The 27,980-nt window shown below is 45.2% G+C and overlaps 1 protein-coding gene across 3 annotated transcripts in view; it reads right to left on the minus strand.

The window, feature by feature from the left end:
• CMTR1 (cap methyltransferase 1) overlaps positions 1–27,980 on the minus strand; it is a 48,158-nt gene that overhangs the window by 2,188 nt on the left and 17,990 nt on the right. For 2 of the 3 annotated variants that reach the window (XM_025862321.2, XM_025862324.2), the window contains exons 7-23: positions 27,878–27,972; positions 27,686–27,758; positions 22,947–23,145; positions 22,033–22,151; positions 19,923–20,019; positions 19,467–19,599; positions 18,563–18,742; positions 8,274–8,330; positions 7,458–7,515; positions 6,890–6,958; positions 5,767–5,898; positions 4,581–4,703; positions 3,833–3,942; positions 2,967–3,035; positions 1,696–1,743; positions 769–881; positions 91–199 (exon numbers count right to left, since the gene is read on the minus strand). In XM_025862321.2, the coding sequence (XP_025718106.1) occupies positions 91–199; positions 769–881; positions 1,696–1,743; positions 2,967–3,035; positions 3,833–3,942; positions 4,581–4,703; positions 5,767–5,898; positions 6,890–6,958; positions 7,458–7,515; positions 8,274–8,330; positions 18,563–18,742; positions 19,467–19,599; positions 19,923–20,019; positions 22,033–22,151; positions 22,947–23,145; positions 27,686–27,758; positions 27,878–27,972 (1,784 nt within the window). The remainder of the gene's footprint in view (positions 1–90; positions 200–768; positions 882–1,695; positions 1,744–2,966; positions 3,036–3,832; positions 3,943–4,580; positions 4,704–5,766; positions 5,899–6,889; positions 6,959–7,457; positions 7,516–8,273; positions 8,331–18,562; positions 18,743–19,466; positions 19,600–19,922; positions 20,020–22,032; positions 22,152–22,946; positions 23,146–27,685; positions 27,759–27,877; positions 27,973–27,980) is intronic. The other variant, XM_025862322.2, reaches the window with a different exon arrangement.

The raw sequence follows: 27,980 nt of genomic DNA on the forward strand, positions 1-27,980 counted from the left end.
CAGGACTTGGGGTATGCCCCAAGAAGGCTGGTATCCTGGCAGTAGCACCTGATGCTGCAGAGCGGGAAGGCATGGAAGAGGGCCACTTACTGAAATGGGGCAATGGAGTCTGCAGGGAGGTCAAAGGTAGAGATCTTGGTTTTCTTGTTGTAGAAGAACTTCCTCTTGAAGCTTTTGCTGAATCCCATAGTCCACGGCTCTGACAGAAGGAAGAGGGAAAGGTCATAAAGGATATTCATTATTCATGGGGGCCAGAGGCAGACCAACATAGGGGTGTCTCTTCCTGCACTCCTGTTCTTCCATTCCCCTCTCCCAAAAAGCAGGCAGAGAACAGCCTGTGAGGATGCAGCCTCAATCACCAGCCCAAAGACGCTCAAGAAGGACAACTAAGATAATTACTTCTCAGCAGCCCCACCAGGGTGACAACTCTGGGAGCCCGGCAAAGCAAGGGCTCTGTTAACCAGAGGGCACTGAAGAGAAAGGGACGGGACCAAGGAAGAAATGCCAAGCTTGACTTTCTGAAACTGCTGCTGCCCCCCGAGAGGGCCCTTTTCCTGCCGTGAGGATACCATCTGTGCACAGACCAATTGGGCTCCTCTCTCCCCAGCCCCAACCCAATCCCCAGGGGGAAACGCAGTCCCCACCTCTCCAAAATACACCTCCAAGAAATGCCAGGCTGGCTACTATGGCCCTCAGCAGGCAGCTTTTGGCTCTGGGCCAGGCATCCCGGCCACGGGAAAGGGCAGGGAACCATCCCTCATCACCTACCATTCACCGTCCTGACGATGTAGAGGCCCGTGGGCACAAAGTGCCGGTCATCCCGCCCTGTGTAGCTGAGCTTCGGAGTGCCACTGGAGCCCTTGATGATCTTCATTTCCAACCTGATTGCCCCGAGATGAGTAAACACGAAGTGGGAGTATGTACATGAGAAAGCGAGCACGCCCTCACATTAGTTGCCAGCTAATATCAAAATCTCACCACCCACAGCATTTTATCTCCGCTCAATGGAAGAAACTGAGGCAGAGATGGGAGCTGTTCCAGGCCACACGGCAAGGGAGCCTGTGCCGAGCTGGATGTAGGACTCAGGCTCTGAACTCTCCACCAAACAGTGGAGGCAGGAAAGTGACAGACGGCCCTGCTGTGCTGCTGCTGTCGGGGATTTCAGGGTGACACCAGCAAGAGTACGGTCTGAGACCAGAGGTGCCATTGGGCCTTCAGTCCACCACCAAAGGCATTACAGTGGCCACTAAAGAGTTAACCCGAGCCCCCGCAGACCTGGCCCAGCTGCGGCCACGGTGGGCGCACACCCCAGGATAAGCCCCACAGACTGCAGCACCCCACACAGCACTAAGGCTACAAAGGAAGCAGCTCTGCCCCCTGCGCCCCTCCAGGCTGAATCTCCGTCAGCGCCGGGAGCTGGGATTTAGAGCGTCCCCAGCGGCCTGCTGCTTTGCCCCTCCCAGGGACAATCGGAGCTGTCACAGCATCGATGAGCCCGGCCTGCCGCGCGCCCGCCCTGCTCCCCTCCCGCCAGGCTGCTGAGTCAGCTCTCGGCCCGGGGGCTCCCGGCTGCAGCAGTGGGCTCACAGGCAGCCTGCCAGGGCCTCCCCGCAACCCATCGCTGCAAAAAAGAACACTGCTGCACACCCCCACCCCGACTCCTCCCAAATCCTGAGCTAAGGCAGAGTCACTCACCTGACAAAAATCTTCTCCATCTCCTCCAGCCTGTACACCTCCTTCACCCTGTGTGCAGAGGGACAGACAGAGGACAAAGGCTTCCTAGGGGCTGGGGTGGACAGTCCTGTCCGGCAGCAGCTGGGAGGCAGGAGGCGGTGCCTGTCCTCTGCTTCGGGCCCCTGTACCCCCGACCCACCAGAAGGAGGGCCCCCAGCCTGGCTCACTGCCGTCCCTCACAGACATGCCCCAAGCTCAGAGCTACCAAACACCACCCTGGGCCTGCCCCAGGGCAACTGGGGAGCACAACCATGGTTATGGAAGAAGGGCCGAGAGGGCAAGGTCGGGCAGATGAAGCTGTCTCTGCCATCATTCCCACCCCAGGTCATCTCCCTCATCGCCATGAGCAGAAGGACCAAGGTCAACGCTCATGCCCAGGTCTGTCGCCGTGGATTTCAGGGCTTCTGTAGCAGAGTTACCTCCAAGCAGTTCTAACAAGGCTTTTACCATAGGGGGCAGGGGGACCCCCTACCCAGGGCGCAGGGCTCCCCCATCTCTGGGGGCCCTTGAATACATCTTTGGAACTGCTACTGGGTAAGGTCCCCAGGGACCCCAGCAACCAGACCACCAGCAACACAGGGAGGGTCCCTGGAAGGTGGCCCTCAGGACCTGGCAGACGGGATTTTACATAAAGTGTAAACAGACACCTCAGTCTCTAGTCACATGAAGCCCCAAAGGTAATAACCTCTGACCCGGGCGCAGCCTGGAGAATCTGTTCTCCACCTGTCGGCTCCCTGACTGCCCTCATCCACCCCCGCTCCCTCGGGGGCCTAGAACTTTCACACCACCTAACACGGCAACAAACTTTCTCTTCTTCGTGTTCAAAAACTCCCATTCCCTTAGCACCCTTTTCTTACCTGAAAAAAAAATGCAAAGGCCAGGTGATATGCTAATGACATTCGAGCGAAAGCATGCGATTCACAAGGTGTGTGAGCACCCTCAGGAGCACGTGCATCTTAGACGGGGCTACCTCAACCACTAGGAATGAATCTCTCCCCTGGATATTGGCCCACTGGGACGAGCAGGAAGGGGAGAGACGCTGGGGTGGAGACCCCTATTCTAGCAACTCCCTCCCCAACAATTCACACTCACCAAGGGCAGTCTTATCTAAAGCCAGCCTTGCCAGGTCCCCTCTACTGAGCTCTCCCATTCCCCACAGGACAGGAAGCTGGCACTGGCCACCGAGCAGCAATGGGGAACGGGGTGGGGGGGGGTGGAGACCATGTGCTCACCTGATGGGATTCATGTCAGGCCGACTGGGCTTGGAAACAGCTTTCACAAATTTCTCAGCAAGCTGAATTCTACAGTTCAAACAGAGGCTCTCAGAGGCAAGCAAAGGCGCCTCGACTAGCACCCCTGCCCCCAGCGCCTTTCCACGGCAGCCGTGAAGGAGCACTGGCAGGCGCGCAGCTCCCACCCCCAGCACCCCCAGCACTCCCAGCACCAGCGGGCAGCCCACCCTGCCCTTCTCCACTGCCGTCCTTTGCAGGCCCGCCCTCTCTCTGGATTCTGACACCCCGTTTGCTCTGTCCTGGGAGGCTTTCCCGAAGCATACGTCGAGGTGTTGCCCAGTTCCCTCCACTACAACCTCAAGTATCGTCTTTAGTGTACGTGTCCACTCACCCCAACCACTGATACCACAGCACACCCCACAGAACCACCTTAGGAGTGACGGCAGCAACACAGCAGTGTCAGATGTCCCTCCTTTTTGTCCCCTCCCCCCAACTGATCAGGCATCCATCCACAATCAAGAGGGATCCAGATGAACTGACTGAAATGGGACCACCCATGCTTAAGGCATGTTCTTTAGAGACCCTTCCTCTCTCTGTAAGGTTATTGTCTTGCTCAACCTTAACACAAACATCACTTCTGATCTGAACAGCTGTGGCAAAATGGAATGTGCTGGTATCCATGGCCATCAAGGCCCACGCCCTAGCACACTCTGCAGTGCCGATATTAATTCTTCTCCCTGCCCCTGGAACCAGCCAATGGGTGGGAAAGGGAAACTAAGGCTATCTTAGGCAAGGAAGGCCTAGGTGAGGGGCCGAGCCCCAGGGGCTGCTGCCAGAGTTGCCCTGGCCTACCCCGCCCGCCCTACCCAGGGCCCAGGTCAAACCGCTGGTTAAAGTGCTGCTCCCGCACGTCGCTGCCGTTCAGCACGAGGACATCGAGGATGTGGATGGCACTAATCTTCCGCTGGGCCTTCCCCTAGAAGGACAAGTACACTGCCCACCCTGCCAGGCCCTGGCCTGGGGCCCACGCTGCCCACCATGGCGTGCTGGCCTCCATTCTACCTACAGCCGGAGAAGGGAAGGACTCCAAACACAGGATACTTCTCTTGCCCCACCTTCCCAGTTCATCCTCAGCACCACACTGGCCCAGACTTCTGAGCAGGCAGAGATCTGAAGCTTTGGGTGACAAGCCCCCTGGAACCCAGGGAGAGGCGGCCGCCATGGTGCTCCAGCCGGAGCCTAGCTTCCCAATCTTGTCAACTGTCCCCACTAACCGTTCTGAAAGTCGTGTGTATGGCTATAATGGCCAACACACAAGGGATCCCTGGTAAAAACAAAATCAGCAGCTAAAAACTACCCAGCAGGCCCACTAGGGCCCTCTGCCCAGAGATAACCGAGATCCCCTCTTACACACATGGGGACTATGGTCCTTCCTACCTGAACATATCATGGTTTAGAGCAACTACTCGAGGAGGAGGAATCATTACAAAGCCTTTCCCCAGCCCTGGGCCCTGTGAAGCACCATATACAACATAATCCAGTTAACTCAGTGGGGAGCTTAGCTATAAAGCTTAGCTGGCAGGGCCAGAACACGTGAGCGGAACCACCTCTGACCTCCCCTTTCAGCTCATGGACGATCTCCACAGACAGCAGAGTATCCCGGGGTAGCTCTGTCTTCAGGTCCAGCTTGACCCAACGGTCTGACTGGCGGCCATCCCATGTGTAAATCTGAGACTTCTGTGGGCAGAGAGAAAGGGCCCCATCAGGCAGGTATAGAGATCGAGGGGTGAGAGCCTCAGTTCTCAAAAGGGCTTTTAGTTGGCAGCTAAAAGCTGATGGGGCTGGGAAATGTCAGAAGAAAATGTCTAGGAGAGATTAGCCAGTTATACTTCAGCAATAGGGATCTGGTGGTCCTGGTGGAAGGGAAGAGGCCCAGGGCACCATTCAAAAGGCCTAAGTCCACACACGATGAGTGGCCATCAGGAAAGATCAAGCTTGGTGTATGTATCTCTGAGGTGAGCTTACAGAAGGGTCCAGTGAGTTGGTAGGAGTGGGGGTGGGGGCAGAAAGTAAAAAGAGAAAAAGATCAAATGTGAGAGAACACAAAATAAGTGAGGGAGCAGAGATAAAGTTACACAGAGATACAAAGCAGAGTGGAAAGAAAGAGTAATGATGACTTTAAGATACAGAATTGCCAAGGCTTGGGGCGCCTGGGGGGCTCAGTCAGTTAAGCATCCGACTCTCAGTTTCGGCTCAGGGCCGTGAGATCGTTGGGCTCAGACCCGGGTGTGGAGCCTGCTTAGGATTCTCTCTCCCTCCCCCTCTTCCCCCTTTGCTCGCACACACGCCCTCTCTCTCTCTCGCAAAGAAAAAAGAAAAAAAGAATTGACAAGGCTTTCCCTTATCTTAGACTCCAAGGGCTCCAGAGCAAGACAGGATGACAAGGGATGGTGTTGCAAAGAACTGGCTGCATGGATTCAAGCCACATTAGCCTGCTGGCCATCCTGCTAGCCTAGGAAGCTTAGTATCACAAGAAAAGAAGCAGTGTTCCCTTTAGCAATGCACAGAGTAAGCAAATGTGTGAATAAATTAAAAACTGAATGGATGAATGACACTTGGCTAACTCAGAGGAAGAAAGGAAGTGAAGCTTTAAGAAATACCTTCCCTGGGGTCAAAGCCCCAGCTCCTTGGTGCCAAGAGAACATGCACCAACTGTGGCAAGCAGCTGTCCAGACTCCCACAGACCTAGACCAAGGTTCTGTGCCTCAACTACTAGATGGGAAGCCAGCGGCAGACTTACCCCCAGGCCAATGAGGAACTTCTGCTCGCTGCCAGACACCATGCAGCGGTAGTCGAGCACTGGGCGGATCTTCTCCAGGGTTTTGGAGGTGAGCAGTGTGGGCTTATAACTGAAGATGTCAATCTCAGTGCCCTGCAGCCCCGGGTCAGAGAAAACACGGCTGGGTTGGGGGAACGGACAGGCGCTCAGGAGGGGTGCCTGTATGGGGGTGGGGGCAGGCTGGGAGAAGCGAGGGACAGGCAGCACGGGCTCTCTGAAACATGCACCCTGCCCCCCCTGCTCTACCTAACCATGCGCTAACTGGGATCTAATTCCATCTGCTTGGAGTGTTCCTTTAGGACCTATTAGGACAGGCTGGGAAGGGAAAGAACACAGAGTCCCTGAGTACAGATCAATTTACCAGAGCCATAAGGAAATGTCACCTGAATATAAAAGCCACCCCTTCAATAAAACTGAAGGCGAGGACTCATCAGTAGTTGGTTTGGGAGCAGTTAAGTGACCTCTCCACCCCATTTAGAAAAATGTACATGTGCTACTCTTTCGAGGTCATCTTGAACCACATTCTCCAGTCCTTGACCCCACAAAACCAGCACAATGGCCCATGATCTGAGCCAGATTTAAATAAGCCCAGAGAAAAGCTGGAAGTCAGGTGGTAGAAAAAAACAGGGCAGAAGAATTCCAAGGACCAGCTCACCAGAAACAGAACAGGGAATCTAGGGTTAGGCCAGCCCCACTGTGGAGCCCCCGACAGCCCCTCTTGGCCTCTGCCCAGCTCCCCTGCCTAAGATCATGCCACACTTCACTGTCTCCCCTGCAGGCAAATTTCATGTGACCCTGAACTTGCCAGGGAGTGGTAGCCAACCCCACCCTTCGGGCTAGTGGGAATGCTGAGCACATCACATCTCAGGGCAAGAATCTTCAGGCAACCCGATGGGCTTTTGGGGAACTCAACACCCTACACCAAAGGCTCCCACCTATGGTGGCCTCAGCCTAGTCCCTCAGAGCCCAGGAGGTGCCTGCACAAGCCCTCTGGAGGCCAGGCATCTGGGGGATCTCAGCAATACCTTCCACATCTAAAGTTCGGCCTTTCTAACTTTTTATTTTCCCCAGATACCAAACTTACCTGGATTAGCTCAAAGAACTTAGATTTGGGGTCTGAGGAAGAAGGAGCAACTCGAGCCTGGTCTGGGATCTGAAAGGAGACAGCAACGAGCTTTGATTTTCAAATGCACTTTCCACAAAGGCTTTGTGTGAGCATATGCAGGTGAGGGGATAGGTCCAGACGGGGGAAGAGGGAATGGCACCTAACACAGGGGGCTAGACAGCAGGAGATGGGGGTGGGTAATCCAGTCACTGCCCCACTTCGGGCCCTGGGGTTGCACACCACAAAGGCCACTTCCCTCTCTCTGGGGCTCTCTGTGGGCAGTGTTGCTGTACAGAGCCCCAGCAGCAAAATGAAGCCTGGTCACCCACCACCCTTGTCCTTTCTGAACCAACTGTGGGACCACACGGACAGTGAAAGGGCCAAAAAGGTAACTCCTGATGATGCTGAGCCGGCCGGCTCTGGAACACCATGAGGACAGGCAGACGTGTTCACATGAGAGGAGACCCTAAGGTGACAGGGTTGGTCAATCCATTCTTCTCTACAGCCTCCCTGCCCTGGAGCAACAAGGGGCTGGGGAGATGCTCACCCCCCAAAGTCGAAGGCACTCTTTCCGGATCTCTGCCTGCCGAGGCTCACTCAGGGTCCTGAGAAAATGAAGCCAACAGTGATTAAAACCTCCAAGAGGTGAACCCCTCAGAACCCCAGAGAGAGGAAGCCCACATGAGTAAACGTGTGTGCACACACTGAGGCCACACTGCCATCAGCTCAGGATGCTAACAAGACTCACACGGCTCTGCCCCTTGAAGATGGGAGCTCAGAGGTACACAAAACGGGGTGACCTCCCCTTCCCACCACAAATGGAAGGGAGACTACCCTCCTGATCACCCTGGATGCCAGAATTCCCCACACAGCCTTCTCTCAAATACCCATCAGCATGTTCTGGCTCCTCCTGTGCTGAGACAGGCCACATTAAGTCCATCCCAGTGGATGTCACTATGTCCCAGAAAGCTGACTCTGTTTATGCTCGCCCCCTACCAGATGGCTGGTTTTCCTTGACCAGTCCTATCTCCCCTCTTTTGATCATTCTTTACTCCACGCCCCCTGAACATTATGTATTCTGTTCATACTGTGCCGCTCTACAGCCTCTGATGCGCTGCTAATAACTCTGCCTGTATCCTTTGCCTGGGTCACTCTTCTCTGCCCAAACACAAACACAACGTCTTTGAAGGCCAGGTTCATGCCATATACTTTTCTGGCATGCTTCACAGACCACAGCAGAGTAGAAGATAAAAGAGGAGATGTTTTAAAACATTTGTTGAAATGAAATAAACAAAGAGCTTAGAGCAAAATAAAAAGATCTTTCCTTGAAGCAGGTGAATTCTGGGGAGTGGGCAACACTTACGTGTCTTGAACAAAGGCATGGATTTTGGCCAGAGCTTTGATCTGCAGACTACAGTGGCTAGAGAGGCAGGGGGGAAAAAAGATTTAATTTCAGAAGGATTACCAAAAAAGACAGCCAAAAGACATCAAAAAAGAGAAGTTCAGCCAGAGCAGTGCTATCTATATTTGGGGGAGAAGGGCTGGAGTCCTGAAAGAGAACTCCCTTGACCACACCCCAAGGTACAGTTACATGGGGCCTGCTTACAATAAAGCAGAATTGAGTCAAACCCTCCAGACACTCAGCTCCCAGGTCCTGCTAAAAGGTTCTGATCCCATCCTTACAAATCTGAAAGCAGTAGTGAACTAATTCTATATAAAGCAACAACAAAATCCAGACCCAGTTCAACTGCAGACTAAACCCTATACTAACAGCTGCCCTTTCTACTTTAATCCCCAATGTTCTTTTACACACAATGTCTGGCATTAAATAAAAAAGTATGTGACATGTGATAAAGCAAGAAAATGTGAGCAACTAGCAAGAGCGAAAACAATCCAACAGCACAAGATCCAGAAGATGGTCCGAATGTTGGAATTATCAGACAGGGGCCCTAACTGAAAAACATGTTAAAGGATCTAGCAGAAAAGATGTACAATGTGCATGCAAAATAGAGAATTTCAGCAGAGGTGTAGAAACCACACTTCTAAAAACCAAAGATTCTATGGGGCGCCTCGGTGGCTCAGTTGGTTAAGCGACTGCCTTCGGCTCAGGTCATGATCCTGGAGTCCCTGGATCGAGTCCCGCATCGGGCTCCCTGCTTGGCAGGGAGTCTGCTTCTCCCTCTGACCCTTCCCCCTCTCATGTGCTCTCACTCTCAAATAAATAAATAAAATCTTTAAAAAACAAAAAACAAAAAAAACCCAAAGATTCTAGAAATATATAATATTAGAGATGAAGAATGACTTTGATGGGCTTAACAGAAGACTGAAAACAGCAGAAGAAAGAATCTGTGAACCTGGGGACTGAAACATAGAGGGAAAAAAAGTGAAAAAACACACCAGCACTGAAGCTCTACAGCACAATAGCAAACAGTTTAACATGAATAAGTAGAGTCTCAGAAGCAGAAAAAAGACTAGGACAAAATACTGACAAGATAATAGCAAGAATTTTCCCAAACTGATAAATGAAATCAATCCACAGATCCAATGTCAGAGAATCCCAAGCAGAATCAATACAAAGAAAACCATATATAAACACATCGCAGTCAAGATGCTGAAAACAAAGATAAAGGGAAAATCTTAAAGCAGTCAGAGGAAACAGGACACACAACATGCATAAAAACAGTAAGAATGATTGACTTCTCATCATAAACAAGGAAGGCAGAGAACAATGGAACATTATCTTTCAAGTCCTGAAATAGAAACATAGTCAACCTCGAATTCTATATCCAATGAATATATCCTTCAAAGATGAAAGGGAAATAAATATATTTTCAAAAGACAAAGGCTGAAGGAATTACTCCAGCAACACTTGCCCAACAAAAATAGGCTAAAAGAGATTCTTTGGGCAAGAGGGAAATGATTCCAAATGGAAACGTGGCTCTGCAAGAAGGAATGAAGAACACCAGAACAGGTAAATAGGCTAGTCAGTATCAAGGACCTTTAAAAAAAAAATTAAATGTACAAACACAGGCATGCCTCATTTTATTGCGCTTCACATGACCGTACTTCACAGATGCTTTTTTTTTTTTTTTTTTTTTTTTTTTTTTTGCTTCTTTTTTTTGTGATTTTTTTTTTTTTTTTTTTTTTTTTTTTTTTTTTTACAAATGGCAGGTTTGTGGCAACCCTGTGTCAAGCAGATCTATTGGTGCCACTTTCCCAACAGCATTTGCTCTGTCATGTCTCCATGTCACATTTTGGTAATTCTCACAATATTTCAAACTTTTTATTATTATTTTTGTATTTGTTATGGTGATGTGCGATCAGCAAACTTTGGAGCCTGAAGATGAGACTGAATTGCTATAAAACTTTAAAAGATGAGGAGCTGCTTCTTATGGATAAGCCAAGAAAGTAGTTCTTGAGCAGGAATCTACTCCCGGTGGAGATGTTGTGAAGATTGTTGAGATGACAACAAAGGGTTTGGGATATTACATAAACTTAGTTGATAAGGCAGTGGTAGGGTCTGAGAGGACTGACTCCCAATTTTGAAAGAGGCTCTGTTGGTAAAATGTTATCAAACAACACTGCATGCCACAGACAAACTGTTCATGAAGGAAGAGTCATTCAATGTGGCAAATGTCTTATTTTTAGAAAATTGTTGTCTTATTTTAAGAAATTGCCACAGCCACCCCAACCCTCAGTAACCACCACCCTGATCAGTCAGCAGCTATCAGCACTGAGGCAAGATCCTATACCAGCAAAAAGATTACAACTCGCTGAAAGTGCAGACAATGCTTATCATATTTAGCAATAACGTATTTTTAAATTAAGATTTGTATATTGCTTTTTGTACATGCTATTGCACACTTAACAGACTACAGTATAATGTAAACATAAATTTATATGCACTGAGAAACAAAAAAATTAATGTCTTGCTGTATTGCAATATTCACCTTATTGAGGTGGTCTAGAACCAAACCCGCAGTATCTCTGAGATATGCCTGTACAGGCATGTGTACCTTTAAATCTCTTTAAAAGACAATATGGACTTTATAGTTTAAAATTAAAATAACAGCAAGGTAAAGTAGGGTTTAATGAAATAAGAACACGCATATGCAAGTAAATGCATATTTACTATGGTAAGGTTCTTACATTGTTCATGAAGTAGAATACTCTTTGAAGGTAAACCATGATGAATTAAAGATGCATATCGTAATCTCCAAAACAGTGAAAACATAACACAAAAGGTATAAAAAAGAAAAAACCCAAGGAGATATAAAGGACTTTTAAAAAACACAAACATTCCCCCTCCAGAAAGGAAGGAACAGAGAAACAAAAAGAAGACAGGATAAACAGAAATCAAACCACGAAGATAGAGGATTTAAACCCAAACATATTGATAATTACATTCCATGTAACTGTACTAAACACTCTAATTAAAAGGCAGAGACTGTCACACTGGATAAGAAGGTAAGACCCAAGCATATGTTATTTACAAAGACAAAGACATGTTGAAGATAAAATAACATAAAAAGACAAACCAAACAAATACTAAGCAAAAGAAAGCTGATGTGGCTATATTAATACCAGACCAGGTAGATTTCAAGACAAAGAGTATTACTAGAGGTAAAGAAGAATATTTCATAATGATAAAAGTTCAATTCATTAAGAATAATAGAGAATACAGATTTAGAGACTAATATACCTCATGAACACAGACTCAACTTAATAAAATATTAGTAAATCAAATACAGCAATATATGAGTGATGCACATAGTCAAACCATATCCAAAAACGCAAGATTTGTTTACCATTTGAAAATCACTCAATGTAACTCACTGTATTAATGGAATAAAGAAAAATAACATAATAATTCCTATAGATACAGAAAAAGTATTTGACAGAAACATCCATTCATGATAAAAACTCTAAAGGAACTCAAAATAGAATAAAACTCTGCCAACCTGATAAAGGACTCTAAAAAAACCTACCAACACCATACTTATTAAACACTTTACACTTAAAATCAACAATAAGGCAAGGCTGTCTGCTTTTATCACTTCAATTCAACATCAAACTGGAGGAATTAGTCAGTGCAATAAGACAAGGAAAAAAAAAAACAGAGCTACTATATGATCAAGCAATTCCCCTTGTGGGTATTTATCCAAAAGAACTGAAATCAGGATCTTGAAAAGATAGCAGCATCCCCATGTTCACTGCAGCACTATGCACAATAGTCAAGATGTAGAAACAACCTAAATGTCCACTGACAGATGAATAAAGAAAATGTGGTGATATACATACGATGGAGTATTTTTTCAAATTTTTTATCTTAAGTAAACTCCACACTACATGCAGGGCTCAAACTCACAACTCCAAGATCAAGAGTCACATACTCTACCGACTGAGCCAACAAGGCACTCCTTTACATACAATGGAATATTATCCTGACTTTAAAAAAAAAAAGAAATTAAGCAACACGAGACAACATGAATGAACATTGGGGACATAATGCTAAGCAAAATAAACCAGACAAAGAAAGACATATACCACATGATTCCAATTATATAAGGTATATGAAATAGTCAAATTCATAGAACCAATAAGTAAATTAAACATTCTCACAGGATACACAGTCAGTATACAAAAATCAATTGTATTTCCACATACTAGCAATGAACCAGAAAATGAAATTTTAAACGTACTACTTACATTACATCCAAATGCACAAAATTCTTAGGGATAAATTTAGAAAAGATGTGTAAGACTTCTATACTGAAAACTATAAAATTCTGCTGAGAGACATTAAAGAAACTAAATGGCCATTTTTTTATTTATGGATGGGAAGATGCAATTTTGTTAAGATGTCAATTCTCGCCAAAGTGATTCACAAATTCAATGTAATCTCCATCAAAACTCCAGCAGGCTTTTCGTAGGAATTGACAAACTGATTCTAAAATTACACAGAACTTCCAAAAAAAAACCTAGACTAGCTAACAGTCTTGAAAAAGAAGATCAATGCTGGAGAACATACACTACCTGACCTCAAGGTAACTTGTTTCAAGGTACAGTCATCAAGAAAATATGGCAAAGGACAGACAAACAGATTGACAGAACAGAACAGAGTGCTCTAGATATAATCAATCACACATATATAGTCAAATAATTTTCAACAAGAGTGCCAAAGCAATTAAATGGAAAAAAGAAGATATTTTTAACAAATGGTGCTAGAACGGAGTATCTTTAAGGTAAAAAAAGAACTTCGACCCCTACCATCATACCACATGCAAAAATTACTTTCAGGTGGACTACAGACCTAAATGAATGAAACTTCAAGATGAAAACAGGAAAATATTTTCATGACTTTAGGCCAAGACTGTTTAGGGAAAAAAAATCAAATCACAAACAAAAGAAAAAACTGATAAATTAGATTTCATCATCAAAATTTAAAAATTCTAGGCATCCAAACTGAAAGAAAAGTAAGTAAAATTATCTCAGTTCACAGCCTTTTATGCAAAAAACCCTAAGATTCCACCAAAAACTATCATAACTAATAGGCAGATTTGGCTAACTTGCAGGATACAAAAATCAACACACAAAAACCAGTCATTTCTATACACTAATAATGAACAATCTGAAAAGGATTAAGAAAACAACTCCATTTACAATAGTGTCAAAAAGAATAAAATACTTAGGAATAAGTTACATCAAAGAAGTGTAAGACTTGTACATGAAAAGCCACAAAATACTGCTGACAAAAATGGAAAAAGACATAAATGAATGGAAAGACATCCTGTGATCATGGACTGGAAGACTCAATATTGTTAACATGACAATACTACCCAAAGCAATCTACAGATGCAATGCAATCCCTATCGAAATCCCAATGGCAATTTTTGCAAAAACAGAAAAACCCATCCAAAAATTCTTATGCAATTTCAAGGGACCCCACAGCCAAAACAATCTTGAAAAAGAAAAACAAATTGAAGGTCTCACACCTCCTCATTTCAAAACTTGCTACAAAGCTAGAGTAATCAAAACTGTGGTACTGGCATAAAGACAGACATACAGACCAATGGAACAGAATAAAGAGCCAGAAATATATGATTAAATGATTTTCAACAAGGGTACCAGGACCATTCCAAGAGGAAAGAACAGTCATTTCAACAAGTGGGTTGGGGAACTGGATATCTACATGCAAAAGAATGAAGTGGGACCCTTACATCTACAAAAATTAACTAAAAATGGATCAAAGACCTAAATATAAAAGCTAAAACTATAAAACTCTTAGAAGAAAACATAGCAAAAAGCTTCATGATGTTGGATTCAATAATGATTTACTGAATATTACATCAAAAGCATAAGCAATAAAAGAAAAAATAAATTGAACTAATCAAATTAAAAACTGTATACTGAAGGACATAATCAATATAGGGGAAAAAGAGCAAAGAATGAGAAAAAATATTTTCAAATCATGTATCTGATGAGAGATTCATATCCAGAATATATAAATACAATTCAACAATGAAAAACAAACCAATTTAAAAATAGGCAAAGGACTAGAATAGACATTCCTCCAAAGAAGATACACAAACAGCCCCATATAAAAATATGTACGGGGCACTTGGTGGCTCAGTTGGTTAAGCATCTGCCTTCGGCTCAGGTCATGATCCCAGGGTCCTGTGATTGAGTCCCGCATCGGGCTCCCTGCTCAGCGGGGAGCCTGCTTCTTCTCTCCCTCTGCCTGCCAGCTCTGCCTACTTGTGCTCTCTCTCTTATCAAATAAATAACTAAAATCTTTAAAAAAAAAATATGTACAATATCATTAGTCATTAGGGAAATGCAATCCAAAACTATAGTGAGATACCATTGCACACCCATTAGGATGGCTATTATCCAAAAAACAAAAAAAAAAGAGAGAGACAATAACAGGTGCTGATGAGGATGTGAAGAAATTGGAACCCTGGAGCATTACTGGTGGGAATATGAAATGGGGCTGGTGCTATAAAAAATAGTATGGCAGTTCTTCAGCAGTGACACCATTTAAGCAGAATTATTACATGATCCAACAATTCGACTTTTTGGTATATACAGAAAAGAACTGAAAGCAGGGGCTCAATTACCTGCACACCAATATTCAGAGAAGTATCATTCACAATAGCTAAAGTGTGGGGACAATCCAAATGTCCAAAAACAGATGAATGGATAAACAAAATGTGGTATATACAGATGGAATATATTATTTGGCCCTGAAAGGACTGAAATTCTGACACATGCTACAACATGATGAATCCTGAAAACATGCTAAGTGAAATAAGCCAGACAAAAAAGAAATATTGTATGATTCCACTTATATGAGGTACCTAGAATAGGCAAATTCATAGAACTAGAAAGTATAATAGAGATTACCAGGGGCTTGGGGCGGGGGAAATGAGTTATTGTTTAATAGCTAGAGTTTCTGTTTTGGATGATTAAAACATTCTGGAAATATACAGTGATGATGATTCTACAACAATGTGAATGACTATATTTAATGCCACTGAATTATACATTTTAAAAAGGGTCAAAATGGTAAACTTTATTTTATGTATATTTAACCACAATAAAAAATGATTAAAAAATTTTTAAACTTCTGCTTATCAAAAGATACCATTAAGAAAATGAATAGGTATGTCACACATTAGGACAAAATATTCACAACACACATATTTGAAACCAGAATTGTATTCAACATATAGAAAGAGTTCCTACAATTTAATAAAAAGACAAATCAATTTTTAAATGATCTAAAGACTTGAAGAGACACATCATAAAAGAAATATACAAACAGCCAATAAACACATGAAAAGAGGTTCAACATCATTAGTTATCACAGAAATGCAAATCAAAACCACAAATGATACCACCTCACAGAAGGACTATTATCAAAAAGAAAAGTAGTAACACGGGCTAGTGAGGATGTGAAGAAAAAGGGAATACTTGTGCAGTGTTGGAATATAAATTGGTGCACCCACTATGGAAAACAGTATAGAGTTTTCTCAAAAAATTAAAAATATAGAACTACTACCACAGTCCAGCAATTCTACTTCTAGGTATTTATTCAAAGAAAACAAAACACTAATTTGAAAAGACCTATGTGCCCCCTAGGTTCATCACACTATTATTTATAAAAGCCAAAATATGGAAGCAAGCTAAATGTCCATCAACAGATGAATGGATAAGAAGATGAATATATATGATGGAATATTACTTGGCCATGAAAAAAGAATGAAATCTTACCATCTGTAACAATATGGATGGACTTAGAGGCTATTATGCTATGCGAAATAAATGAGACACAGAAAGACAAAAACCATGTGACTTCACTTATATGTGGAATTGAAAAAACAAATGAACAAATAAAAACAAAACAGAAAAAGACTTACAGATATAGAGAACAAACTGATGGTTGCCAGAAGGGAAGGAGTGGGGGATGGGCAAAATAGGTGAAGGGAATTAAGAGGTACAATCTTCCAGTTAAATAAATAAGACAAGGGAATATAATGTACAGCATTAAGGAATATAGTTAATAATATTGTAACAACTTTGGATGGTGACAAATGGTAACTAGACTTATTGTAGTGACCGTTTCATATATGTATATAAATACTGAATCACTATGTTATACACATGAAACTAATACAATATTCAATTTAAAAAAATATATATAAAAAAATAAAATCACAGTGGTAGAACACTACACCCCCACCAGAATGGCTAAAATGAAAAAAACTAACAATACCAAATGCTGGCAAAGATGTACAACAATCAGAATTCTCACACTTTGCTGGAGGGTGTATAAACTGGTATAAGCACTTTAGAAAACCGTATGGCATTATTAAAAAGTTAAATAACACATCTAACTTATGACCTAGAATTTCTGTTCTTGGCTATTCATCTAAGAGAAATGAAAACATTTGTCCATCAAAAGCACTGCACAAAATGTTTTAGCAGCTTTATTCATAACAGCCCTAAACCAGAAATATCAAGTGTCCGTCAACAGAAGAATAAATTTGGTATGTCCATACAATGGAATACTACTCAGCAATAAAAAGGAACAAACACCACATGAAAGAATTTCAAAAACACTATGGTAAGGAGAAAAAAAACTGACACAAAAGTGTCTATGTATGATTCCACTTATACAAAGTTCTAGAACAAGTAAAACTAATCCAGGATGATAAAAGTAAGAGTAGTTACTTCAGGATTGACTGGATGGACACAAAGAAATTTTCTGAGGTTACAGTAATTTTTTTTTAATCTTAATAGAAACATAAGTTACGTGGATATATGCATTTGTCAAAAATGATTGAAGTGACACATAAGATCTGCATTTCAATTATGGAATTATACATCAATCTTTTTAAGCAAAGAAAGAAAATGGATTTGATATAGGATTGCTTAAACACTGCACTATTGGAAACACTGAGAAGTCCAGTTCTTTTTTTTTTTTTTTAAGATTATTTATTTATTTGAGAGTGAGCGAGAGAGAGAACATGAGCGGGGTGGAGGGGCAGGGGGAGAGAGAAAAGCAGACTCCCCACTGAGAAGGGAGCCCGACGCAGGGCCCGATCCCAGGACCTGAGCTGAAGGCAGACGCTTAACTGACTGAGCCACCCAGGCTTCCCTGAGAAGTCCAGCTCTGCCATGCACCCATACACACTCATAGCAGAAGGCAACACAGTTCAGCAAAAGAAGTCCATACAATGGAAATGTTACAAAGCCCTGGTTTTGCTGACTCTAGACCGGTTCAGGACAGCATGCTGAAGCTCAGTATCTGCTCCACCTTGGTACCTCCCATCAAGATGAGAGCGCTTATGTGGCAGTACTGTGGAAAGTTAAAATACTGTAGGATGATGGATAAATGGGTAAAGACTTCCTCTTCTGTGATTCTCCAGGGCCTATACCTTCAAACTTCTCTGGGAGTCGGGACTGTGACTTAGAAACGACCTTTCCAACACCTGTTTTGCCCTGCGAGAAAGCACTTCTACTGACTCACTACTATACAACTCTCCAACGTACCTCAGAAAACTTTTCTCTCAGGCTTGCCCACTTAGAAAACAGAACCACTGTCACTACTTTAAATTATTACCACTAATAAGAAGGGGGAAGGAGGGGATCAAAGAAGGTTTAAAACAAAACAAAACAAAACAGCATTCAGATCACCTGTCTGGGGAATACACGAACTGGCAAAAAAGCTTTAATACCAGAAACTTCCAAAGCATGCTGCATCCTTGCTTCCTAGCCATCTCCTGTCTCCAACAGGGAGCTTCACAAGGCAACAACCATGACAGCCTTTCACAGAAACAATTAAAGAGCAGTTACTCCTGCCTCCAGGGACACAGAACAAGGCTATCTACCAGGTTTCACTATCATCCTCAGGCTCCCATGGGCAGGGCTGTACCAACCAGGTTCCCACTGGCCACCCTTGGGAAGGGCATGGGGGTAGGACGAGAGTCCCCAAAGTCCAAGGAGCCCTGGAACAAGGAGACCAATCCTAGTTACCAATTTTTTAGGATTGACAAAGTGATACTAAGAGCTAGTCATTCAGTCCTTCATTCTCTGGTCTTCCTTGATACCCCAGTGGCATCAGCAAAAAACACCCAGTTTACTTACCTCTCGTTGGATCGTATCATGTAGTCAGTAAATTCATGGTCTCCCTTGATCACCTCCAAGGGGACCACAAGGTTGACGTCAGAATCAGTGTTCTGCAGCTGGTTGAGTTTAATATTAACTGAGAAGAGGTAATCCCGCACGTCATCTATGCCCACCTTCAGGCCCTTGCATACCACATACCTGGCAGAAGATACCCTGTCAGTCCACCGAGCAAGGGCTTCTCCCCCACATTCCTCCTCCCCAGTTCTTTGCTGAGTCATAAAGCTAAACAGTCTTAAGTCCATGCACAAAGAACAGCACACACAGACTCTGCTGCAAAACCTCAGTTCAATTCTTTCCTTTTTATGTTTGGGCTATATTTCTACCCTCTGTAGCAGTGGTTCCCAACTGGCCTGTGCCAGGCTGGCTGCATCACCATCACTAGGGAGTCTGTTCAATTACAGACTTAATAGACTCTACAGGAATGGGGCCCAGAAACCTGTGTTTTTAACAAGCCACGTAGCAATTCAGACTGGCCACATCTTCTCTCACATCATGCAGGAGCACTGCATACTGTGACTCAAATGGGATGCCAACAGTGCCCTCTGGGTGGCGGCCCCCTTGCCCTTGCCCAGCCCATGTCCCTCAAGGTGCCCCTTCTTCTAGTCATCTTCTCCTTCCTGGACCAAGCCAAGGATCCCCCACCGAAGTGTAAAGAATAAGGCTTGTGGAGAAGGAGGCAGAGACTGAAGTGGCATACCACAGAACCATTAGGATCCGAATCCTAACTCCTACTGGCTCTAACTATATCCTTAAAATCAGGGTTTTAATGTAGCTTGAGTAGTTATGCCAGAGAGGTGCATCAGCATGTGGTGTTCTAACATGCAGTCAACTAGTCTGATTAAACTGGAGAGGAAGGCCTCACCTCTCTGAGTTGGCAGGACGGCTGGTGATCGGCTTAAAGAGACACACTCGTTCGAAGCAGCAGTAGAGCAGGTAGATGAGCCCCACACTAAATGGGGTGAATAGGTCAAAGGTTTTACAGATGAAGTGACCCCCTAGATTAGAGCAAAAACACCAACAGCAGTCAGTGGGTTCTATCCCAGGAGGCAGTAAGGTAATCTCAGGGAGTAAGTGTGACAAAGCCAAGAACCCACCACCTGGGCCCATTAAAAGAGGCAATTTAAGGGGAAGACTCAGCTTTAGAGGGGACTTCGGGGATTTTACAGCACTTACTTCCCTGAATTCCTCATTTAGCCTCACTGAGTCACCTGATATAAGCAGTTTTTTTGTTTGTTTTACTCCCAAGCCCTGTACATGCTCTTGCCCAACAGGGCCTCTAATGAGTCCTAGGCTGTGCAGACAGCTGAGGAAGTGTCACCTGTTCGGACAACAGACAGCGCCATGAGGAACTGACAGAGCAGCAGCTGCTTGCTGAGGATCTCCTGCAGGTTCTCCTGCCCCTCCACTGAGAAACCCTGAAATGAGAGGATAAGACTCGGAGCGGGAAAGAGACATGACGAGGACTTCATTCTTCCCTCCCCCATCTTCACTGAGATGTCTTCAAGTGTTTTCATTGACTTCCACCATCTGACTGATAAACACAGAGCTCAGCGTTTCAATTATTTTGGCATGGTCACAAGGCACCTCCTGGGTGAAGCTAGCACTAGGACCCAGGCGTCGCAAGTAGAACAGTGCCTTTCTTCTGCTTCATTGCTCCCAGGGGATAGAACCAAGTCTATTTTTCCAAGGAGATGGTCCAAAAACTTGCAAAACCCATGCGGCAATCCAGGGGAAGAGTAAGGGAGGACAGAGGCAAAATACTGGCTGGTCACAGGCCAACTACCAGATAGGAAACAGAATGCCCTGGTCAGTCCAAGAGCCAGGGAGTGGTGCGACTACTCTGCTTGGGCTTACTCAGCCACTGTGCTGATCACTGAACAGGCCCTAGTATGGTGACAGGAGAAAACTTAGCACTACTCTGACATTCACAGTAATCTTTCTTTCTCTGCTGACCAAAACCCCCTTCCTGTCTCAAGACCACGGAGCCTCTCCCTCCAGCTGTCAGGGTCTCTGGCCAGGGTATTTGTTCAAAGAATGTGCCTTGCTATTCCTGGAGTGGTCTCCCTCCCTGTGAGATGCTGGCAGGGAGCAGAGAGCCAAGCTCACACAGAAGTACAGGAGGCCAGCGGCTGGAGGAAGGAGGAGAGGAGAGTTGTTGTTTACCGGCTATAGAGTTCCAATTTCACAAAAAGGAAAAAAGCAGGGAAATCTGTTTCACAAAAATGTGAACATACTTAGCACTACTGAACTGTACACTTAAAAATGGCTGAGATGGTACACTGTATGTGTTTTTTATCAATTTTTTTAAAAAGTAAAGGAGGCTGACCTCTGTTCAGCTGGCTCCAGCCAGACCAGGTCTCCCTCACTCAGTCCTACAAAGGTAATAGCTAAACGACTCAGAATCCAAAATTATTTAGCAATGTCCTCCAGATTTATAATGTTTCTCAAAATGCATGTCTATTTGTAGAGTCAATCAAAAAAAAAAAAAAAAAGCCCAAGTCACCGGTCTACATTGCCTAAGCAGAGAGACAACCCTCGAGTTTGCACTCTGGCTGCCACATGGCACCAACTGCCTCCCAAGCACTATCAGGCCCCCACATCTGCTCAGCGGGAGCAGCCCCTCCCTCTTTACCCCCCAAGCCTGTGTCTCTGGTATTCCCTGCCGTGTACAATGCTTTGGTGAGCCAGGGCATCTTCAGATCCTATGCTGGCATCCTGCCCGTTCCCCCACCTTTCCATGTGGTTACTGCTTGAGAAGCCACCCAAGGAGCTCTGAGGCTCTTCTCAATTCTAGCCATGTGACCCTGGAGCAATTGCCACATTCTCTGTCCTTCCTCTTAGAGTAAGTGGTGGCTCACTGCAGAAAAGACTACCTGCAGCATCAGATTTCTAGGTGAAGAAGCTACAGCGGAAGGCCCTCTGTACCTCAAACAGCTGCCCAAAAAAACAAGGCTCCCTGAATATTCACTTCAGCCCAACCACTGACAGAGCCTCCTGTGGGTTCCCCCGAGCTGCTGCCTTTGGTTATGTAGTCATCTGTCAGCCATCCAGAGGCTTAGGGGTGTAAGGACAGCCTCTACCAGGAGCTGCACCCAGGTGACAAATGATGGAAATGTTCTTCCCCATCAGTTTTGCCTGGTCCATCTTGGTCATGGTTCTCCCCTACCATCTCTCACAGCCAACCAAGGCCTCTGAGAAAGTGAGCCAAGAATCCACTTGCTCCAAGCAAAGATGTCCACAACATTACAACATGGACAAAGGAATCATTGAAAATACGTGCAAAAAGAATAAAAACATACATCATACATCCCTACTATCTGAATAGTGAACCACCACCGTCTGGGGCAGCAAAAGACCAAATAAAACAAAACAAGCCTTTAACGTGATAAATCCCTAAAGCATCACCCTATGGAGAGAATATCACCTACCCCATCGGCCATCAGAAAGTGGACACCCTTGCGATCTGTGTTATCCAGGACGAAATTCCGAAAAGCAGTGATGTTCTCCGGGCGGGTAATATCTCCATCTCCATCGATCCCACCCTCACCTGGCAGGACGTAAGAGTCACATTTAGCTCATCCGCCCTGTGCGTCCCAGGAGCTGGGACACAAGCTCTCTGGGGCTGTGAACACAGGTTTTCCTCGAGGACCAGGAGAAAAGGCCCTGTAAGGAGCAATTCACTGCAGGATCTATCCTGCAAAGCTGCCTTGCAGTGATGGACCAAGAGGCAAAAACAGGGCCCTGCTGTAATAAAGCAGAATTCAAAATGAGTTGTCCAGCTAAGAGTCATCAAATGAAACAGAGGGCCTTCCTCTTCAAGACTGAAGTTATGTTTAAAGCACCTACATTTAGAAACCAATATCACTTTTTAAATAAGAACTGTTACGAAAGAACTTGGGATTTGCTGCCAAATCACAGCAATCAAGAAAGAGTGGAGGGGACTGTTGCGGGGCTGCTGAGCTGTCTGTTACCCAGTGCATCCCACACCCAGTACATGGTGCCGGAGATGGGCATGGGGTTTGTATTTGTTAATAACTCTACCGATTCTCAGCCGGAGACCAGGCAGTTTCATTATCTCCTGTCACCACAAGAGAAGAAAAGAGGATTTAATATGGTTTTGATGAGAGTTTTGTCTAGTGCAGTGTTTAACCTGCATCCTACAAGCGTGGGGTAAAAAAAGACAGTCTAGAGGGAACCAAGACCTTCACGACATGGACTGGAAACCCCAGGCTGAGAGACCCAGTAAAGAAAACATGCCCAGTGGATAACTGCCTCTGACCTAGAGTCCCCATAGAGGATGGTCTCTCATTGCCCCCAGTACCCTCCTCCTCTATGTCCCTACCATAGTAGGGTTCGAAGAGCTCACTGGAGGCCGAGTAGAAGTCCTCCAGTTTGAAGTCATTAGGGCCCTTCAGAGTCATTCCGAAGCCCTTCGCGTGCCACTTCTTCCTCCACAGCACATACTCTGAGAAACCACCTGGGCCTGCGCAGACGTCAGCAAAGTACAGAAGCTCAGCTTCCCGGTCCTTTACCAGTGGTTTCTGTAAAGGCAAGTGGAGGACAAGGGAGGAAGGGAAAAAGTCTGGCTCAATGGGGAACAGGAAGGAGAATGCAGGGGGAGTAAAATGAGCCTTTCAGCAAGCACAGTGCAGAGCTCCTGCCGGGGCCACAACACCCACAATAGGTATCCTCCGTGGTCCCCACCCTCTGGAGTTACCCATCCCCACCTCAAAACACCCCTGCTGCCTTCAACCATAGGGCCCGGCTCAGACTCCTAATAAAAGCATCTTACTAGGAATCTGAGTATGCATTTTTATTTCTCAGAGTCTTTTCCTTACCATATCCTGCCTTTCAAGAGTCCCACTGAGCAGAATAGATGCCGTATTCCCCACTTACAGACAGGGACAAAAAGACACCAAGACACAAAGCAACCTGTTCACCGCCTGTGTGCAACAAAGCTAAATCGGAATCCAGTCAGCCTGACTGCCAGACTCAGGTCTTCCTGCCCGAAGCCTGAGGGGCTCTACCACCTCCCTCCCAGGCACAGGGCCTACCTACCTTTCCAAACCGCAGCCCCTTGCTCCCCTTCTCCCCTTCCTTCTTGGCTCTCCCTATTTTTTTTCCAATTAACTTTTTATTTTGGAATAATTTTAGATTTACAGAAAACCTGCAAAGACAGAGTTCTCATATGTTCTTCATCCAGATTCCAATTTTGTTAACATCTTACATGGCCATTTGTCAAAACTAAGAAACGAACATTGATACATTAACTAAATTAGACTTGATTCAGGTTTTGTTACTTTTTGTTCTGTTCTAGAATCCAATCCAAGCTACCACAGTGCACTGAGTCTCCCCCTCTTTTGCACTCCCTTCCCCTGCCTTTGCCCCTCTCTTAGCCAGGTGCATGGGGCGGCTGTGTAGAGCTAGAGGCTGACAAGGAGAGGGCGAAGGAGACCCTGGTGTGCAGCCTCCAGGCAACCCCAGAGTACCCGCCCACCTCAGAAATAACTAAATTACAATAATCATTGAATTTTTACTGGATTATAAATTTGGTCACTCCGGTACCTTTTAACTCTTAATCTGAAATTTACGCTGAACCCAGCACTGGCCCATACTGTGTTTCTCTTTTATACACCTGGTCATAAAGGGTGAATTCTACTTGTCCCGACCTGGCTCCAAGGCAGAGGGGATATACCGTCTGCACTGGTGACAAGAGGTTGAGCTCTAGAACAGGTGACTACAGAGGACCCTGAGGAACATCCAGCGAGAAGGAGCTTAGGCAGCTCGGCCTTCCCTCTCCATAGGTTTGTCATGGCTGAGTACTCGTCCAGAGTTCTGCAACTGCTAGATAAAGATCAGAAAGCTTTAGGGGAAATAGTTTTAAGAAAGAAATGGAAAATACTAATGTTCACAATCTAATCACTTCCTGGGTGAAAAGGGCCCTGCTCTGATGATAGCTATCCAGCTTTATCAAAACAGTGAAGAACTCTCTGGAGAAACTGACTTTAGCTAAAAATAAACTTCCATCATCCTATGACAAGCCCACCCAGGCATGCTGAGATATATCAGTTCTTTCTCTTCTTCTCCACCAATCTAGCCCAGTATTCTTTGTTCCTGAGCCATCAATTATTCATATTTTTGGATTATATTCATTTGCACACAAAAAAAGACCTAATGGCATTTGCTGAGAACATTATGTAGCATTTTCTAGGCAGCACAGTGGTAATGAGGCAAGGGTCACAAGTTTAAGGCCTGCACACACTGGAAAAGAGGAAAAATAACGTTCCTTACCACTGGCCATGCCTAGCCCCAGGCTTTCCCAGCGAGATGCTGGCCCAGAAGAAGACTGGGCAAAGGAAGGAAAATGAATCAATGAAAGAATCTCACCTCCAAAAAGAGGGCATAAGTATGATCTCATTCTTTGATTTCAAGACATGTGGCCCTCACAGGTCATGGCCAGAAGGTCTTTTCATAGAAAGGACAGCTGGAGGAGTTCTCACCTCTGCCACTTACTGGCTGTGCAGTGAAGGGCAGCATACAATTTACGCCTTTAAGCTTGAGCTCCCTCAACTGTAAATTGGGACTAATGTAGGTTCTCAAGACTATTGTGGGATTGAAGTATCATATGTCAAAGATGCTTAAAAACTATAAATACTAAACAAACATAAGATGATACAACATCCAACTGGATCAACTTCCTTAGAGTCAAAACTCTTGTCCTTTTCCATCACCTCATGCAGTACTCCAAGTTCAGTGGGCACTTTTTAAGTGCTAATTTCCTCTAAGATACCACCACAACTCAAAGATCCACATTCAGTTTTTGATTCCTGTAAGGCTTCACAGACAACTTTTACTTACCTCAGCAATAACCCCAGGCACACAAAGCCCGCACATAATGTTACGGTTTATTATATGCTAGCACATACCCAAAGAATCTAAACTCCCTTCTTTCCCTTGTCTCTTCCAATTCTTGTTTACAATTTGTTTCCCCACCTAGTCTCTTTTCTCCTTTTACCACAACCCACAGAACCAGAATGCCAGTGAAAAACTTCATAATCCCCTCTGCCACCCACCTCCAATCTCCCCACACCTGCCCAAGCTTCAAGTTCTCCATGCTCTTATTCTAAAATTTGCCTGATCCAAGAACCACTGAGACCCTAGCAAACTCGGGTGTATGTCTGGGCCTTCAGCCATTCCCATCTCTGCTCACCTAAAAAACACACCAAGCCTGCTGGGCTTGGCTGGCACTCAGGTCCTCAGGGGAAAAGAGAGAAGAAAACACTAGGGATGGAGAGAAATCACTTTTTATAGTGGAGTGCAGAGAAATATCTCTGAAAGGGGAATTCTCCATGGCCACTAACAATCAGTTCAGGTCAAGAAGGTACCTGAAGTGTTACAAACACAGCTACCTTTTCCTATGTAACTAACATCTCCACCCTTGACCTGAATGGTACAACCTGGTGCCTCCTTCACTTTCCTGACAGCAAATGACAACCAGATCCCAGCTGCTGGAGGCGTTTACATTCAAGAGCCCAAAATGATGCTGTGACTTCCTAACAGCTTGACAGAGCTCCTCTGCCAGGCAGGGGTTTAAAGGAAATCATTTGGAGCTAAGAAAATTAATCCAACATTATATCAACCTAATTTTCTCAAGATGCTAATTCCAAGAGCCCTTTTGTGCTGCCTGCTGGTCCTGGAAAACAGGGAGGGAGACCTGGGGGAGAGAAATGAGTACAGGCTGGAGGGGTCCAATGCCAGTTTTGCCAGCATGGAGGGGAGCAGTTAGGGAGGTGGAACTGAAACATTACAGAACTTGGAAAATAAGTTCCTCTAGCAGGTGGATAATCAGTGGGCCTAGTGGAAGGAGAGTGAGTGAAGCAGAAACAGGTTTGGGTACAGCTGGCTCCTGACCCTTCACTGTCAAAGAGAACTAACTTTCTGGGACTGAGTAAAAGTGCTTTGAAACCTTGAAGGGAATGCTAGAATGAAACGTCCTTTTTTCTTTCTCTATCATTATGGTGTGTCTGTGTTCAGAGGAATGAGATGTAGCAGAGTAGAAAATCATTTTGCTCTACCACTTCTTGAGAAGGACCAAAATCTAATAATTATGATCCCACAGAAAGCTGGTTCAGAAAGGCAGAAAGGGAAGTGGCCACATCTGAAATCACAGATCTCAGAACTGGAACAGATCTTAAGGGCCTCTGGTCCTCCCCCAACCCTCTGACACGTTAGTAGGGCTAATTTCAGGGATGAGGCAGCTGAGGCCCAAAGAAGGGATGAACTTAAGATGTAAGTGCTGTACTTCCTGCCCCACAACCCCTCACTGAACAACACAGCCTAGATTTTCAGACAGGATACTGATATTAAATAGACCAGTGAAAGGACCCAGGTGCCCACATTTCATTCAATACTCATATCACATTTCCTTCTCATACCAGCCACAGCACCCAAATCAGATGATGTCACAAGTTTGAATTTGGAAAACAGGTTCACTGTAATAACCACATACTCACCCTGGCAGCAACTGGCCTCCACAGAAAGGCTTTACAAACATCCCCACCCTGCACCCTCGCCAGTTCTCGAATCCACCAGAACGTCCAGAATCTAAGTGCCACGGGGGAAGGGATCACATCTATCTCATTCAAAATTATATTCCTGGTGCCTGGCACGTGGTAGGAGCTGGATAAATACAAGTTTAATGGATGCAGGAGAAGGGCCCACGCTCTATCTCATATCCCCCCCTCCCTGCTCCCTAGGCCTACAGATGTCACAACTGCTGATTTTGCCCAGAAATGTCCCTTTCCACTGCTGCAAGCCCTACCCTCCTCCACCTGGGGTGAGCAGCAGGATCTGCAGAGTTGGGGGCTATAATTCTGGGCCTGAAGCCCTAGAGACAACTGCTTACTGGAGCATCCCTGGGACCATAGGAAGCACCATGGGACCTAATTTGAGAAGCTCAAAGCAAAGTCTCTCTCATACAGCAGGAATATTCTCCTCGCATTGCACAAATGGCAATTTCTGGGCCACTGAAGCGTAAGCCCATTTAGCACTATGAATTCAGACAAAGAATCTTGTTCTCACCCCACAAGAGTCCCGTGGATTTGTAAACATGCGATCAAACACAAAATCCATGTTAGCCATCTTCATTGCCGCCCTGAAATAAAGATGGAAAAACACAATTCAATACACCAGATGTATGGAAAGCTGAGGCTCAGACAAAAAGGTAGAACAGTGCATGTCAGGGGAGGGGAGCGGTGGGGAATGTCAGCAAACCTGTTTAGGAAGAAGACCCCTCGGATCATCTCGTAGGGATTGGCGCGGGTCCGAGCTCGCCGCATCTCCTCCCCATCCAGGACATCGAACACACTCTGCCCAA

This window comes from Callorhinus ursinus, unplaced genomic scaffold, assembly GCF_003265705.2.
Source record: "Callorhinus ursinus isolate GAN/ISIS: 27379988/994484 unplaced genomic scaffold, GSC_fseal_2.0 scaffold59, whole genome shotgun sequence".
NCBI classification, from domain to species: domain Eukaryota; kingdom Metazoa; phylum Chordata; class Mammalia; order Carnivora; family Otariidae; genus Callorhinus; species Callorhinus ursinus.